At 36.5% G+C, this 18,773-nt stretch overlaps 1 protein-coding gene across 1 annotated transcript in view; it reads right to left on the bottom strand.

The window, feature by feature from the left end:
- Nucleotides 1–15,101, bottom strand: part of LOC149796792 (uncharacterized) — a 29,371-nt gene extending 14,270 nt beyond the window's left edge. Inside the window, exons 1-9 of the mRNA XM_089961443.1 lie at nt 14,973–15,101; nt 14,406–14,540; nt 10,572–10,709; nt 8,644–8,781; nt 7,905–8,039; nt 5,624–5,761; nt 3,710–3,847; nt 2,994–3,128; nt 789–926 (exon numbers count right to left, since the gene is read on the bottom strand). Of these exons, the coding sequence (XP_089817569.1) occupies nt 789–926; nt 2,994–3,128; nt 3,710–3,847; nt 5,624–5,761; nt 7,905–8,039; nt 8,644–8,781; nt 10,572–10,709; nt 14,406–14,540; nt 14,973–14,983 (1,106 nt within the window). The 5' untranslated portion in view covers nt 14,984–15,101. The remainder of the gene's footprint in view (nt 1–788; nt 927–2,993; nt 3,129–3,709; nt 3,848–5,623; nt 5,762–7,904; nt 8,040–8,643; nt 8,782–10,571; nt 10,710–14,405; nt 14,541–14,972) is intronic.
- Between the last annotated feature and the right edge of the window lie 3,672 nt (nt 15,102–18,773).

Raw genomic sequence — 18,773 nt, 5'->3', positions numbered from 1 at the left:
TACGACAATGATTGTCGTCCGATGCCCCTGAGACAATAAAAAGTTAAATTTACTATTTTTAACACGTGTATTAAGAGATTATTACCATATTTACGACCATATGCCCTTTCATAAATGCGTATAAGTGTGTGTGTGTGTGTGTGGCTGTGTGTGTGTGTGTGCGTGTGAGTGTTTTCAGGCTTTGGGGGACCTAAGTCAGGGAGAACCTTACAGATCTACAAATACACATTGAAAGCAGCCTTTAAACTGACCTTTAGATGTAAATAATTATTATAGCTATACTAGGATAAAAATTAGGCGGTTTAGACCTATATATGCTTTATTTAATCATATGTAATTTTATCCAAGATTAATAATGTGTTCCCCGTGATTGGGACACTCCCTCCCCATCCACTCCGGCGCGCGGATGTACAAATCGGGTTTATTATTATAGGTATGCTGACTACAGATGTGTATTTTTCCATCATTAGTCGACTTCTCCTCACACATATGGCATATTCACCAGCTTTCTGATAAAATATAACGTGGTTGAATTTCCCATGAAACACTGTGATGCTCGTTTAATACACTATGTGCACTATGTGACTATACATACTATATCCCTAAAGAAGTGACTGTTTATAAAATCAAATATATGGCAGACATTAACACCTGGAATTCGTTCAAAATGCAAAGATCGATGATAAATACATCACAATCAATAAGTTATTTTAATTGATTGGATGTATTTTCTATAATTTTTCATGGACAATGTAAGATTTTCAGCAACAAAAATTGAATTAGCTTACTTGCACTTGAGGGCGCATTCATTTGTGTAGGTGATACTGTCAGTGCCACACACAGGGATATATTCCATGGTACAGATGCAAGCGTGCTCAGCAGAACTCGTCGATTTGCACTCTCCTTCATGAGCCAACTCGACACCACTGAAAATGTTGATACATTATTCTGGGTGAAAAGCGATGATTTAATCCATTACAGTAGAACTCTCTTGGTCAGTCAACTTTGAGATTAAAAACAAAATGGTCGTGAAAGACGTTTCGCTACCAAGAAGCGTGGAATATGGGGGTGAGGAACTTGCTGGAAGGAAAATTTAAGAAAGGCATGTTGTTTGATGTATCTGTTGTTGACTGGTGACAATACTGGGAGGTTTAACTTAGATTGTCTATCCTGTGTGTTCTTGAATGGTGACTATATTGGGAGGTTCGAATTGTATTGTGTATACTGCGTGCTGTTGATTGGTGACTATGTTGGGATGTTCGACTTATATTTTGTCCTATACGTTATTGATTGGTGACTATTTTGAGATGTTCCACTTGGATTGTGTATCGTAAAAGATGTTTAGGATCTAGCTCTTGTCTTGCGTAGTCATTTCGAAATGTCATTTACAACGTCTTCTCACAAAACACTTCACCAGTTTGCACCTGATTTGATAAGAAGCCTTCTGGTACCAGTGGATGTCAAATGTATGTAATAAATGCTGATTACTCATCATATATTGCATAATTTGGTTTGGTGTTTTATGACACAGGAACTCAAACAAATTAGTTCCTTGCCCAAGGATACACTACGGTAGCCAACCTGGTCTGATCCGATGGTAGGATCTAAATCTGCATCCTTTCAGTTCCAAGTTTGTTACGATAACCACTGAACCAACTCGGCTTCTCATCACATATGGCCGCCGCTAAGACAACATTTAAATGTGCAATTAAACACCGCTCAACATTCTCTGACTAGATTTGAAAGAAATTAGCACAGTATGAAAGCCTTTTAATTTTGTACAAATGAATCCGATCCGCCATCAGATATTACCGTCGCTAATCAAATATAAAAATGTTCAAAGGACCACGTCAATAAAAATATAAAAAACAAAAAGAAAACTATCCCACAACAAAAGTTAACCAAATTGAAAGGATCGTGGTTGAGAGAGCTTTTGGATTATGCACATCGTGCCGTTCGTTAATATATATATGACGATTAAAATTTGAAATGTATTACATTCAAATGGATTTTACCGAGTTTATCAGAAAGCATCCGTTCAATTCAGACACACGTTCTGTAGGTGAAATACAGTGGTGGTATCTGCAGAACGATATCTAAATATTTAGAACTTGCGTAATTAACACAGATTACTAAAATCTATGATGGGGATTTGAGCTTGATAAGGAAATCCCATTTGAGGTACATTATTTGCCTCCTACGAGGCTCAGCCGAGCCAGCAGAAAATAAGATCAACATTGACTTGAATTTCTCCGTTTATGTGCAGACCGGAACAAGCTCAATAATTTCAAATTAATATATAATTTCATTTCTACACTGCACTTTATTAAATTTACCAACAATATTGTATTCCTCATGTACTCTTATTTCCTCACTTTCATTGATAAGTCGGCCATCAAACGTTTCATGAAAATCTATATAATTACAGTAGTGGAGTCATCATATATGTGCCGCTGCTTTTAACCACCGCCTTCAGACAAACACGCACATACACACACGCACAAACAAACAGTTTAACAATTATGATTTTACATGCTTGGATTTCGGTTCCACTCTACAGTTAATAAGTATTTCTAAAACCGCGACTGGTATAATGTGAAGTTGTGTACATTTGCAATATACACATTGGCAACAATATCGACATACTGGATTTTCACAGCGCATTAATATGAATACGTTAAAGTAGTGTCCTGGCTAGTCGTTCCAAAGTTCAGGAGTTCTACGTGCGAGGAAGTAACAACAGAAACATATGATTGTATGGCGATCTCGTACTAAATCAATGAATGGCAAATGAAAATAACAATACCCGGGTTTTCAGATCTTGAAAGAGATATGAAAATTGAGGTCAGAGAAGTGTGTCTGTATATATATAGCACACTCTTTACTATAACGTAAAAAGGGTTCCACAAATATATTGAGGAGCAAAAATAACATAGATCCATTCTTGGCGACGACCTCCAGAGCAAATTGAGATGAATCCTTTTAAAGCTTACCTGCATTTCATGGTGCATTCGTTGCTATACGTCTGTCCGTCCTTTCCGCACACTGGCTTGTACATCATAGGACATACGCATACATCAGCGGACCTCTTGGCCTTGCATTCGCCTGCATAAGCCAGGGCAACACCCCTGAAGAACGAAATATATGGACCGATTAAAAATTATTTATGAGCCTACAACGACATTTTATTCAAATACTTCTATTTATCACATTTCATTTATAGATATTGTTTTTCTAATGAAAGGATGAGAACAAATAAAAGGCAGCAAGCAACTAGTGTTCTGGAAATGTAGAAGGAAGGAAAACCCAGACTAACGCATTTTTTCTCAGCTTATTTGTTTTCTTTTTGTGAAATAAAAAATACCTGAGATATGATATGACAAAATATTGAGCACGAAACTTTTATTATTCTTGTTAAAACCGTAGCGACTAAATGCATGCTGCGTTCTCTTACTGTTTCGGAGCTTTCATCGGATGTGAAATAATGTGATACATTTAGCTTTTTATCATCTCATAGACTGCTGAATCTCTAATGAGTTACATTTTTGCATATATACAAGTGAATTTACTAGCAGGTTAAATGTTGTCCTATTACCCTGGACAATGCCTTGAGTCACGTTTCCGACTAAATTTAGAACACATACATACATGTACACACACACAAGCACACACACACACACGCACACACATCGATGACCTCATTGCTCACCTGCATTTCATTTCACACTCATTGGCATAAGTAACACCGTCAGTTCCACAAACGGGATCGTAAGTCCGAGGGCAGGGCTCAGGGCAATTGAACACTTTAGGTGTGTGACACGGTCCAGTGTGCTCCAATTGAACTCCACTACAATTGTTATAAAAAATGGGTTCCTAGCATATTTCAGCAGGTGACACGCTATCGGATATATAGAAAAGCAACTTTCTTATTAATAGAAATCATGTGAAAATGTTTTAAAGCTTGGCGCATATGTGATCGAAAGACGGAAATCGCGGAGTACAGCTACATAAAATATCACTTAGACGAACTCTCCACGCATTTTTAAAGTTCAACATGTAAGAAGTTTGATTTCGAATACCACTTTAGTTCATTAATTGCATGCATAGGGTTTACATCACATCAGCACAATTCTAACTATATTGTTGCAGTTAATAGGAAATTTTTGCTTCAATATCCGTTCACACTTTATGTGGCAATCTAATTCATATTGCTACATTTCCTTTCGAAAATCTTTGAAAGTGAAAACGAATTGGAAAACATTATCTTTTATTATGTTATTAGTTTCGTTCCAAGCTTAGGAGATCAAATTTTCACAAATTCTTCCTATTATTGAGTTGAGATTTCGAAGTGGGGTCAGACAATAACTAGACTACGACTTACACTGATACGGTGACAAGAGGAAAGGAGGGACAAAAAGGTTAAATTATATACAAAAAGAAAATTAACTCATGACCACCTATAGAAAAAACGAAATTAGAATAAAAAAACATTTCTTTTTTTCTTTTTCTACTCTACTTTACAATTTGAGTAATGCGAAACTTGTACAATAACCTTCTTGGCTTTCATTTTATTCCAATATTAATTTCAGTATTATTTATCCCAGTATATATTTATTGCAATAATATATTACAACACAGTTTCACAAAACAACTATAAAAGCATACCTGGACTGAGCAAAGGTTAAGCATATAAAACTTTTAAAGCCAAACCATGTTAGTGCCATCTTGGATTCGCGGTAGTTACGGCCGTTACAACAACTGACATCCTTGATTAAAACATGACCTAGTTAGGATTGTTTCATTACGATTTGAATCTTTCAATGTGATTTTTTTATAGTGTTATCGTACGACAATGGTTGTCATCCGATGCCCCTGAGCCAATAAAAAGTTACATTTACTATTTTTAACACGTGCATTAAGCAATTATTACCATATTTACGATAATGTGCCCTTTCATAAATGCGTATAAGTGTGTGTGTGTGTGTGTGTGTGTGTGTGTGTGTGTGTTTTCAGGCTTTGGGGGACCTAAGTCAGGGAGAACCTTACAGATCTACAAATACACATTGAAAGCAGCTTTTAAACTGACCTTTAGATGTAAATAATTATTATAGCTATATTAGGATAAAAATTAGGCGGTTTAGACCTATATATGCTTTATTTAATCATATGTAATTTTACCCACGATAAATAATGTATTCCCCGTGATTGGGACACTCCCTCCCCACCCACCACCCACTCCGGATGTACAAATCGGGTTTATTATTATAGGTATGCTGACTACAGATGTGTATTTTTCCATCATTAGTCGACTTCTCCTCACACATATGGCATATTCACCAGCTTGCTGATAAAATATAACGTGGTTGAATTTCCCATGAAACACTGTGTTGCTCGTTTAATACACTATGTGCACTATGTGACTATACATGCTATATCCCTAAAGAAGTGACTGTTTATAAAATCAAATATATGGCAGACATTAACACCTGGAATTCGTTCAAAATGCAAAGATCGATGATAAATACATCACAATCAATAAGTTATTTTAATTGATTGGATGTATTTTCTATAATTTTTCATGGACAATGTAAGATTTTCAGCAACAAAAATTGGATTAGCTTACTTGCACTTGAGGGCGCATTCATTTGTGTAGGTGATACTGTCAGTGCCACACACAGGGATATATTCCATGGTACAGATGCAAGCGTGCTCAGCAGAACTCGTCGATTTGCACTCTCCTTCATGAGCCAACTCGACACCACTGAAAATGTTGGTACATTATTCTGGGTGAAAAGCGATGATTTAATCCATTACAGTAGAACTCTCTTGGTCAGTCAACTTTGAGATTGAAAACAAAATGGTCGTGAAAGACGTTTCGCTACCAAGAAGCGTAAAATATGGGGGCGGGGGACTTGCTGGAAGGAAAATTTAAGAAAGGCATGCTGTTTGAGGTATGTGTTGTTGACTGGTGACAATACTGGGAGGTTCAACTTAGATCGTCTATCCTGTGTGTTCTTGAATGGTGACTATATTGGGAAGTTCTACTTGTATTGTGTATACTGCGTGCTGTTGATTGGTGACTATGTTGGGATGTTCGACTTATATTTTGTCCTATACGTTATTGATTGGTGACTATTTTGAGATGTTCCACTTGGATTGTGTATCATAAAACATGTTTAGGATCTAGCTCTTGTTTTGCGTCGTCATTTCAAAATGTCATTTACAACCTCTTCTCACAAAACACTTCACCAGTTTGTACCTGATTTGATAAGAAGCCTTCTGGTACCAATGTATGTCAAATGTATGTAATAAATGCTGATTAGTCATCATATGTTGTATGATTTGGTTTGGTGTTTTATGGCACAGCAACTCAAACAGATCAGTTAGTTCCTTGCCCAAGGATACACTACGTTAGCCGGCCTGGTCTGATCCGATGGTAGGATCTAAACCTGCATCTTTTCAGTTGCAAGTTTGTTACGATAACCACTGAACCAACTCGGCTTCTCATCACATATGGCCGCCGCTAAGACAACATTTAAATGTGTAATTAAACAAGGCTCAACAGTCTCTGACTAGATTTGAAAGAAATTAGCACAGTATGAAAGCCTTTTAATTTTGTACAAATGAAACCGATCCGCCATCAGATATTACCGTCGTTATTCGAATATAAAATGTTCAAACAACCTCGTCTATAAAAAAAAAATGAAAACTATCCAACAACAAAGTTAACGAAATTGAAAGGATCGTAGTTGAGAGAACTTTAGGATTATAAACATAGAGCCCATGGTTAACAGATATGACCGTTAAAATTTTAAATGTCTTAAACTCAAATGGATTTTACCAAGTTTACCAGAAAGCATCCGTTTAATTTAGGCACACGTTCTGTAGGTGAAATCCAGCGGTGGTATCTGCAGAACGATATCTAAATATTTAGAACTTGCGTAATTAACACAGATTAATAAAATCTATGATGGGGATTTGAACTTGATAAGGAAATCCCATTTGAGGTAAATTATTTGCCTCCTACGAGGCTCTGCCGAGCCAGAAGAAAATAAGATCAACATTGACTTGGATTTCACCGTTTTGGAGAAGACCGCAACATTATTTTTTCAAGCTCAATGTCCATTGTTTCAAATTAAAATATACTTTCATTTCTTCACTATACTTTATTCAATTCATCAACAATATTGTATTCCTCATGTACTCTTATTTCCTCACCTTCATTGATAAGTCGGCAATAAAACGTTTCATGAAAATCTATATAATTACAGCAGTGGAGTCAGTGTATATGTGTTGCCGTTCTTAACCACCGCCGCCAGACAGACACGCACATACACACACGCACAAACAAACATATAAACAATTATAATTTTGCATGCTTGGATTTTGGTTCCGCTCTAAAGTTAATTAGTATTTATAAACCTGCGACTGGTATAAGGTGAAGTTGTGTACATTTGCAATATACAAATTGGCGACAATGTCGACATACTGTATTTTCACAGAACATTAATATGAATATGTTAAAGTAGTGCCAAGGCTAGTCGATCCAATGTTCATGAGTTCTACGCGCGAGGAAGTAACAACAGAAACATGTGATTGTATGGTGATCTCATACTAAATTAATGAATGACATATGAATATAAGAGCAACTGGGCTTAGAGACCTTGAACGAGATATGAAAATTGAGGTTAGAGACGTGTGTGTGTGTGTGTGTGTGTGTGTGTGTGTGTTTTGTGCATATATATATATATATATATATATATATATGGTTAACGACACGTCAGCACAATCTTTGATATAACGTAAAAAAGGTACGACACACATGTTTAGGACCAAACATAACATAGACCCGTTCCTGGCAACGACCTCCAGAGCAAATTGAGATGAATCCTTTTAAGGCTTACCTGCATTTCATGGTGCAGTCGTTGCTATACGTCTGTCCGTCCTTTCCGCACGCGGGCACGTAGATCAAAGGACATACGCATCCATCAATGGACCTCTTGGCCTTACATTCGCCTGCATAAGCCAAGGCAACACCTCTGGAGAACGAAGTATTTGTAACAATTAAAATTTAATTTTGAGTTTTCAACGATATTTGTATTCAAATACTTTTACTTATTAAATTTCCTTTGTATATATTGTTTTTGTAATGAATGGAAGAGAACAAATAAAGCGCAAGCAAGTAGTGTTCTGAAAATGTAAAAGGCAGGAAGCCCAGACTAACGCATGTTTTCTCCACTTATTTGTTTTCCTTTTTGTGAAACAAGAAATACATGAGATATGATATGACAAAATATTGAGCACGAAACTTTTATTATTGTGGTTCAAAGCGTAGCGACTAAATGCAAGCTTCGTTCTTTTTCTGTTTCTGAGCTTTTATCGTATGTGAAATAATGTGATTCATTTAGCTTTATCATCTAACAGACTGTTGAATCTCTAACGAGTAATATTTTTGCATATATACAAGTGAATTTACTACCAGGCTAAATGTTGTCCTATTGCGTTGGACAATGTATGGGGTCGCGTTTCCGACTCCATTTAGTATATATGCATACATGTACACGCGCGTGCGCGCGCGCACACACACACACACACACACACACACACACATGCACACACGTCGATGACCTCCTCATTGCTTACCTGCATTTCATTTCACACTCATTGGCATAGGTAACACCGTCAGTTCCACAAACGGGATCGTAAGTCCGAGGGCAGGGCTCAGGGCAATTGAACACTTTAGGTGTGTGACACGGTCCAGTGTGCTCCAATTGAACTCCACTAAAAATGTTAACAAAAAGTATTCATAACACATTTCCACAGGTGATACGCTATCTGATATATAAAATCAGCTTTCTTGTTAATAGAAACCATGAATGTTTTAACTTTGGCGCATGTGTGCGCTTACGAAGCACATCGTGGAGTACAGCTAGGTAAAATGGCACTTAGACCAATTCTCCACGTATTTTTTTAAAGATCTGTTAGAAATTAGATTTCGAACACCAATTCTGTTCATTTTTTTTTTGTTGCATATATAGGGTTCAAATTACGTCTGCACAATTCTAGTGATATAGCGCCAGTTGTACGTTAAGAATAAAGCAAAAATATAACTCGACAATAGGAAATTATTGCTTCCAAATATCCGTTCGCAGTTTATGTGGCAATGTAATTCATATTGCTTCAGTTCCTTTCGAAATTCTTTGAAATTCAAAACTTTCGAAAAGAATGGGAAAAATTTATCTTTTAGCATATTCTTAGTTTTGTTCCAAGCTTATTATAGGAGATCAAATTTTCACAAATTCTTCTTATTATTGAGTAGGGACTTCGTCGTGGGATCAGACAAAAATTAAACTCCGACTAACTCTGATGCGATGACAAGAGAAACGGAAGAACAAAAAGATTAAATTAAATAAAAGAAAGAAAAATAGTCCATTCCCATCATTAGGATAACGAAATTAAAACCAATAGCATTTTTCCAAGCCTTCATTACCTTATGACTAATGATAGAATTATAAACCAATCTTCCTGGCTTTCATTTAATTACCATATTAATTGCAACATTATTTATCTCAGTCAGTTTACATGCAATAACATATTACAACAAAGTATCACAAAACAATTGTAAAAGCATATTAGAACTCAGCAAAAGTTGATTAAAAATTAACCATGTTAGTGCCATATTGGATTCGCAGTAATTACGGCCGTTACAACAACTCACATCCTTGACTAAAACCATTTTTTTTTCTCTGTGTGTGTGTGTGTGTGATGTTACCGTACGACCACGGTTGTCATCCGCTGCCCTTGAGACAATAAAAAGTTAAATTTACAGTTTCTGACATGTGCATTAAGATGTTATTTCCATATTTGCGACCATCTGCCTTTTGATAAATTCGTATCAGTGTGTTGGGGGTGGGGTGGGCTCTGGGGGACCAGCGGAATTAAGACAGTGATAATCTTGCAGATCTACAAATACACTCTAAAACTAGAGCTTAAACTGTCGTTTTTATGTGTATAATTAATATAACTATATTAGGCTAAGTATTAGACGGTTTAGACCTAAATATGGTTTATTTAAACACATGCAATTTTATCCACGGCAAATAATGGGTTCCACGTGACAGGGGCACTTGTCCCCTACCCCAATCCTGCGCGGGGCGTGTATGTGTACTAGTTTTTGACTTTGCAGATTTTATTAGGTGTACAAGTCTGTATTATTATAGGCATGCCTAATACAGATGTGTATTTTTCCATCACTAATCATTTTCTCCTTACGGAGATGGCATATTCACCGGCTTGCTGTTAAAATGTAAGCATGGTTGATTTTTAAATAAAACAATTTGTTGCTCGCTTAAATACACAATCAGCATGGCTGTAGATAGTGTGTATTCATATTTTATCTATAAGAAGTGACTGTTTATGTAAAATATCTTGTATTTATTAGCACCTTTTAATAAGTTCAGAAGCAAAGATCTATTATAAATCAATCAGTTATTTTAATCGATTGGATATATTTTCTATGCTTTTTCATGTATAATGTAAGATTTTCCACACCAAAAATTGGTTTAGCTTACTTGCACTTGAGGGCGCACTCATTCGTATAGGTCTGACCGTCAGTCCCACACACAGGGATATGTTCCATGGTACAGATGCATGCGTGCTCAGCAGAACTTGTCGCTTTGCATTCTCCTTCATGAGCCAACTCGACACCACTGCAAATATTTATAGATTATTCTGGGTGAGAAGCGATGATACGATCCATTGCAGATCCATTGCAGTAAAAGTCTTTTTACCAGTCAACTTCGAGATTGAGATAACTCGTTCTGAAAGGCGTCTCTACCAAGATGCGTTAACATATAGGGGAAAACTTACTGGACAAAAATTTAAGAAAGGTATGATGTGTGATATATCTGTTGTTGATTGGTGAATCTATTTAGAGATTCGACTTAGACTGTGTAACCTATATGTTGCAGATTGGTGACTATATTGGGAGGTTCGACTTAGATTACCTAGGTATCTATCCTGTATGTTCTTGATTGGTGACTATATTGAGAGGTTTGACTTACGCTGTGTATCCTAAATGTTGTTGATTGGTGACTATGATAGGATTGGATTTTTAACAATTTTTATTCAAAGCAATTTTTACTCTTATAATTCAAATGTATACTATTTTAATAAAGATTTGGGTTGCTAAATGGGTCACAATACCTTTTGCATTGCATAAGTGTATTGTAATCTTATTATTATCTTTCAAGTTAGCGTATTCAGTATTCAGTAACATTGTACAAGTACAGACACGAATAGTTGCTTTATAAACAAGTTATCAGTCCATCGTGAAAGTTCTAGTACAGCCTATCTATATGTGATGACATCTGTAAACCTGAAAAAACATACTGGAAAGGTTATGAACTATGAAGTTAAACGGAAGCTAAAATACCCAGGCAATCGACTATATTTGGAAAACGAAAATATTATTCCACGGTTCGCACATTTCCGTAAAACACCGGAAAACGGACCTAGTAATTGTTCGTAACGCCGAAGAACGTCGTTTAAGATCATCATTAGAGGTGATGACTTTTTTTCGGTAGCGAGTTATGATTCTCAGCTTTCCTGAATCGTATTTAAGCAACGCCTAAGCCGTCAATGAATAGTTTTCCGTTAGACTCCATGATACTAGTTCGCCTTTTTGTAGCGATAAAAACAAGACTGTACTATATTTTATACATTTTCTTGATGAAATCAATGCAAAGATTTAAATGTTAGGAACACCAGGATACACTTCTTTTGGAGACAATTGGATTCAAGTCTCTTTAGAAGCTTTGAAACATTTTTGTATTTCTTTTAATTATTTAACATGAATTTTTAAACATAACGTGTAATGGTTGTTTTAACCTAGTTAAAAAATTATATGTATTTGTAATCGTGGAATTGACTATTGTAAAGACTATTTCGCTACCATCTTCATGCTCAGTAATTATTAATTTAGAAATAAAATCTTCTTAAACAGCATTCAACAGGTTCTGACCAAATTTGAAAGAAATCGGCACAGCACGAAAGCCTTGTAATTTTTATACCAGTGATGCCGGTCCGCCATCAAATATTACCGTCGTTACTAAAGTATAAAAATTTTCAAACGACTTCTTATTTTTCTAAAAAAAAGTGAACCAAATTGGAAAGATAGCCTCCTTACTTGGCGAACTTTCACATATTGCCAATCGGTCAACATATATGACCGTTAAAACTTGGAGTGTCTCTCTCTTGAAAGGATTTCACCAAGTTTACCAGAAAGCATCTGCTATATCTAGACATGCGTTCTGCGACTCAAATCCAGCGGGAGGTATTTGCAGTGTGATATCTAAATATTTAGAACTTTTGCAACTTGGCGAACTTTCTGATTATACACATGGTGCCAATCTGTCAACATATATGACCGTTAAAACTTTGAGTGTCTTTCTTTCCAATGGATTTCATCAAGTTAACCAGAAAGCATTTGTTATATCTAGTCAAACGTTCTTTGGCTGAAATCCAGCGGAAGTTATTGGCAGTCTAAATATTTAGAACTTGTGCAATTAACATTGATTAATACAGTCTATGTTGAGGTTTTCACCAAGGCAAAGAAATCTCAGTCGAGGCACATTATTTGTCTCCCACGAGGCTCTGCCGAGTTCAGAGACAAAGACTATGCACCTTGACTTGGATTTCCCTGTCTTGGTGCAGACCCCGACATTATTTTTATTACCCAGCTCCATCCTTTCAAATTAAAATAAACCTTAAATTTTACAATATGCTTTAGTAAGTTCATCAACACTTGTTATAACTGAAATTTCTTTATGTATAAATTAGGGAAATATTAACGCATAATAATGCCTAAAGCATCCGCCGAATCGAAATGCTGCTCCTATTTGTTATTTGCTCAAGATATGAACTTGAAGTAGTCCAACGTACGTTGATTTTAGCAGTTATTACAATAGAGAAAATGAATTTTGCCATAGTAGACAATACTAACCTTTGAAAGTGTAATGAATGAATTATACAATTTTTATTTTATTTAAAAAATAGTTACTACCTATTTCTCCACAACTTACTTCTCAAGACCAAGAAGTGAAAATAACCAAACGGAGCTAGCGGTCTTTTGAGATATGCACTTCTAAATTAAGGTATAATATGTAATCCAGATTTCGCCCATTAATTATACACGAAGGGAATTAAAAGTTATTTTAACTACACCATCCATATACAAGGTCTTTTTTAATAACCAAGATAAAACGTAAGGAAAACCTAGGAAATAATTTTCCTCCTGTGCACGGGGCCCCGAGTGGCCGAGTGGTCTAAAGCGCTCTCTGTTACGGATTACTGCCATCTCACCTCTGTCTGCGGGGGTTCCAGTCTCGGATTCGGCTGATGTGGGTATGTGAGAAATCTTGCCAGTAGCTTCTCGTGGGTAGGTGGTTCTTTCAGGGGTTTTTCCGGGTTCTTCCTCCACCAATAATACTGGCCGCCATGTATAGCCTATCGTGTGCTGAAAAATGGCGTTAAACCCTACAACAACAACAACAACGACAACAAATCCTCCTGTGTAAGGTACGAAACTGTAGAGCGGCAACCTTACCTACAACGTTGAGCGTCACGTGCTACATGTTTGACCTTCAGAGCGCATTAATCCGAATATGTTAATGAAGGTAATGCCGTGACTAGTCGATCCAAAGTACACAAGTTATACTCGTGAGGAAATAACAACAAAAAACATCTGATAGAATTGCGAAATCACGCTTAATAAATGGAAGTAATACGATGAAGAAAAAAAACAACCGGGCTTAGACAACTGGAGCTAAATTAAAAATAAAAATTAAAGCAAATCAGTTAGATTTCCATGTTGCATGGGTGCAAAATACATGTTTTTATATTAGGGTTTAACGACACATCAACACAACAATGGCTATAGCGTAAAATGAGGTCCTACAGATGATCAAAAGGAACAAGGAGGCATGGAACCGCTCAGGTGGCCTAGTGGTTAGAGCATCCGCCTCGGACGTGGGAGGTCATGCGTTCGATCCCCTGCCGAGTCATGCAAAGACTTACAAAAATGGTACCCCGCTTGGCGTTCAGCATTAAGAGGTAGTGTTAGGACTGGTTGGCCTGGTATCAGGATAATGTGACTGGGTCGGACATCATGCTACATGTTTGCGGCATGATGCCCCATTGCTAGACATCACTATAGACTGTCACACTGCAGACATCGTAGCGATATGGCTGAAAAATTGTTAAAGCTACGTTAAAATTCCAAATCACACACATACACACGCACACACACACACGCACGCACACGCACACACACACACACACACACACACACACACACAGAGCTAAGGCCTCCAACGTAAACTGACCTGAATATTTTCAAGGCTTACCTGCATTTCATGGCGCAATCGTTGCCGTAAGTTTGTCCGTCCTTTCCGCACACGGGCGTGTAGATCGTAGGACATGCACATCCATCAGTGGACCTTTTGGCCTTGCATTCGCCTTCGTAAGCCATTGCAACACCTCTGGAAAGGAAACGTGTACGTATTAAAACTCTTTCTGCGTCTACTTCGACATTTTATTCAAATACTGTTTGTTCATTACATTTAATCTGTCGATGTTTTTTTAATGAAAGGAAGAGAACAAATAATGGTAAGCGACTAGTGGTGGGGCGATGAAGAAGGCATGAAGCTCAGACTGACACATTTTTTACTCAGTTTGTTGAATCCCTTTAATATGATAAGAATATATCCCTCAAAAGTTTGAAAAGGAAGTTTTCATTACTGAGGTTTAACGCATAGCGACCAGACCCCGCCCCCCATATTAAATGTTGTCCCGTTACGTTGGTCAATGCCTGGGTTCACTTGTCTGACTGAGTAAAACGCACATTCAATCATGCACGCACACTCATATGTACGCACTCATGCACACCTATTGATGATGTCCTTGTAGCTCACCTGCATTTCATTTCACATTCATTGGCATAGGTAACACCGTCAGTTCCACAAACGGGATCGTAAGTCCGAGGGCAGGGATCAGGGCAATTGAACACTTTAGGTGTGCGACAGAGTCCAGTGTGGTCCAGTTTAACGCCACTACAAAATGTAAAGAAAGTGCATTACTACCATACTTCCACATACTGTACGCTATCGAAAAAAATATCAAATATACAACAACAAAAATGCTGAAAACAGTGACGCATCTATAATCCAATCGCACTTTCGCGATTGTTGTTTCCAAACATCTTTTCATATGTTAGATGGAAATGTCAATATTTTGTGCATTTCTTTGGAAATTTCTTTGAAATTGCATTAGACAATTTCTCTCTCTCTCTCTCTCTCTCTCTCTCTCTCTCTCTCTATCTATCTATCTATCTATATATATATATATATATATATATATATATATATATATATATATATATATATATATATATATATATATATAGAGAGAGAGAGAGAGAGAGAGAGAGAGAGAGAGAGAGATTTCAGTTGGATTGAATTTGTGGGTATCACGGATCGACTGATCCAGTAATTAAACTCGTGAACCGGATAATCCCATCCACATGTCTATGAGTACATTACATTTGTTAGTTTCATTCCAAGCTTATTAAATCAAATTATTACAAACTAAATAGTAATGGTATGGATTTAAGCAAAGGAAAGAAAATGAGTCATGCCCATCCATGTGAATAAACAAAATCAACTCAAGAATATATTTAGTTTTTTAACACTTGCTTGGCCTTATACCTAACGAGAATATTATAAATTAGTCAACATTGCTCTCATTCAGTTGCCATGTTAATTATTGCATTAATTACACAAATTAGAATACATGCAATAATGTATCGCAACATATGACCGAACAACACCGGCTTAATAAAAGTACGACTAAGCAATGTTTTTAAGGCAAAGCGTTTTGATACCAAATTGAACTGACAATTTCTACGGTCATTATAACATTTAATATTCTTGATTAACATTGCTTCTTGACACACACCCAGTCACAATTTTTTCCTTCAGTTAAAGAAATGTCATAACACTTTTACGTCACTTTATGTGATCCTATCACCAAACTTGTCATCCCACTGAAGAGATACAACAATGCTATAGAGGTAGTGGCGGGGTTGCCGTATTTTATAGATCATCACTATGCAAAGCAAGCACCTTACAAAATGAGTTCCCAAATATTATGACAGTGAAAATCTTAGTGAGAGACTTGGAACCTATAATTTTGATTGCAACCTACTTTCCCTCGACAACTAGAACTGATGATGCATATGACAAATTTTGTGAAAATGTTTTTGATGTGTATGATAGGTATTCTGCTGAAAATATATGCATAATTATAGGCGACATGAATGTAGATCTTGTGTGTAAAAATCCAACGGGGCCCGGAGTGGCCGAGTGATCTAAAGCGCTCACCGTTCCGGATCACTGCCATCTCACCTCTGTCTGCATGGGTTCGAGTCCAAGGCTCGGCTAGCGTGGGTACGTGGGAAAGCCTGCCAGTAGCTTCTCGTGGGTCGGTGGTTCTTCCCTGGGTTTTCCAGGGTTCTTCCTCCACCAGTTATACTGGCCGCCATGTATAGCCTATCTTGTGCTGAAAAATGGCGTTAAACCCTAGATCAACAACAACAACAAAAAAAATAAAAATCCAACAAGAAGAGATCTTGCTCTCAAAAAAAGAATAGAACAGAGAAACATAGTTGCTACGCTGGTGATAAAACCACATGAACATTACATCACGTATAGATCAAAAGACATGTCACGAACGTCCACACTTGATTATATATTAATACCTGAAATAATTAGAGGTACTGTAAAAAGACACATAGTAAATGACAAAATTGATTTCTCAATATCGGATCACCTACCTATTACATCGGCACTTACAAAAGATATACTGAAGGAAAATAAAAAGACATGTGTATCTCCAAGAATGATATGGAACTTGGCAAATCCATTAGAAATGAGCATGTATAAATCTGATGTTAGTGCATTCTTGAATTTCACCTATGAGTGGAAAAAGGTAGAAGATATAGAGAAGTATAATGAATTGATAACTAAGAGTGTAATAACTGCATCAGACCGATATATTCCAAAGTCCGAATTCAAATCGCACTTGAAACCATACTGGAAGAAAAGTGGGCTTGAAAATTTACATCAGAATATGAGAAAAGCGCGCGGAGAATGGATCAAAGCAGGAAAAAATAGAAGCACAGAGTGTAGCATCAAAAGAAGATACAAGGACGCGAAAAGAAAGTTTAGAAAGAAACATAGGCAAGAGAAAAAGGTATATAAAGAGTGCATATTTGAAGAGATAGAAAAGAGTGCAGAAATGGGAATAGACGAATTCTATGCAGTCATACGGGAAAATAGAAAAGATAAATCGGACATTGGTAATACTGCATTTCGAGGGGTAGAATCTAATACTTTGGATGAATGTGTCAATCTATGGAAACTATATTTTTCTGAATTAAGTGGTACAACAGATGAGGAACATAATGATTGTGTCAAAATGAAGAATATGTACGAAGAAAGCAAACTAGAGACTGATAACATAAAATGTAATAATATTACAGAGGAAGAAGTGTTGCAGCATATCAAGTCTCTAAAAACAAAAAAATCACCAGGCATTGATTGCATATCGAATGAACACTTAAAGTATGGTGGAAAATATTTAATCAGACATTTAACTGCCCTCTTTAATTACATGATCCAGTATGAGTATTTACCTAATGTATATAGATGTGGGATGATTATACCGATATACAAACAAAATGGTAAAGATAAAAAGGATCCAGTGAATTATCGTGGTATAACATTGACATCTTGTCTGGGAAAATTGTTTGAAAAAATATTGATGACTAGAATTCAAAAGTATTTAGACAAAATAAACTTTCCACATCCTTATCAATTTGGATTTCGTAAGGAGGCTGGATCTATCTCCGCTGCTTTTACTCTTCAAGAATGTTTGATGTACTTTAATAATCATAACTCTAATAATGTATATGCTGTTTTTCTGGATAACGAAAAGGCATTCGATAGACTGTGGCATTGTGGACTATTAAAAAAACTAAAAATATTAGGAATTAATGCAAAAATATGGAGAATAATCGCCCATTCCTACACACAGTCAAGTGCTTGTGTAGCGTGTAGAGGATGTATATCTAACACATTTCCATTACGGAGAGGCGTTGGTCAAGGGCGTGTAATGTCGGCTTTTTTATTTCTCGTGTACATAAATGACCTATTGAATGAGCTAGTAATGACTAATTGCGGGATAACAGTGAATCAGATGAACATACCTGGCATGCTTTTGGCAGACGACACTACTCTACTAAGCTCTACGCTGAATGGATTGCAAATACTCGTGAATACAGCTTATCAGTATGCACAGAAGTGGAAATTGAAATATAACTCTAACAAGAGTAATTGGATGATATTTAGTAAAAGAAAGGAAGTGTACTCATCAAATGGAATTACTCTGGGATCACAGAATATTCCTAGAGCAAAAAAAGTGAAATATGCAGGAGTTACCTTTTCGCAATCAATGAAAACTAATGATCGTATAATCTATTCCTACGATAAAGCTAAACGTGTAACAAACTCACTATACTCAATTGGATTAAATGCAAATGGAATGAATCCTATAGTCTCTGTGAAAGTCTGGGAAATAGTTATATTGCCATCTGCTTTGTATGGCTCAGAACTCTGGTTTAATATGTCATATCAGGGCATTGAATCAATGGAGAA

Source organism: Sinohyriopsis cumingii, chromosome 6 (genome assembly GCF_028554795.1).
Source record: "Sinohyriopsis cumingii isolate HCF-2022 chromosome 6, ASM2855479v2, whole genome shotgun sequence".
NCBI lineage: Eukaryota > Metazoa > Mollusca > Bivalvia > Unionida > Unionidae > Sinohyriopsis > Sinohyriopsis cumingii.
Note: the sequence above shows the minus strand (reverse complement) of the source record. Positions and strands in the feature narration are given on the sequence as shown.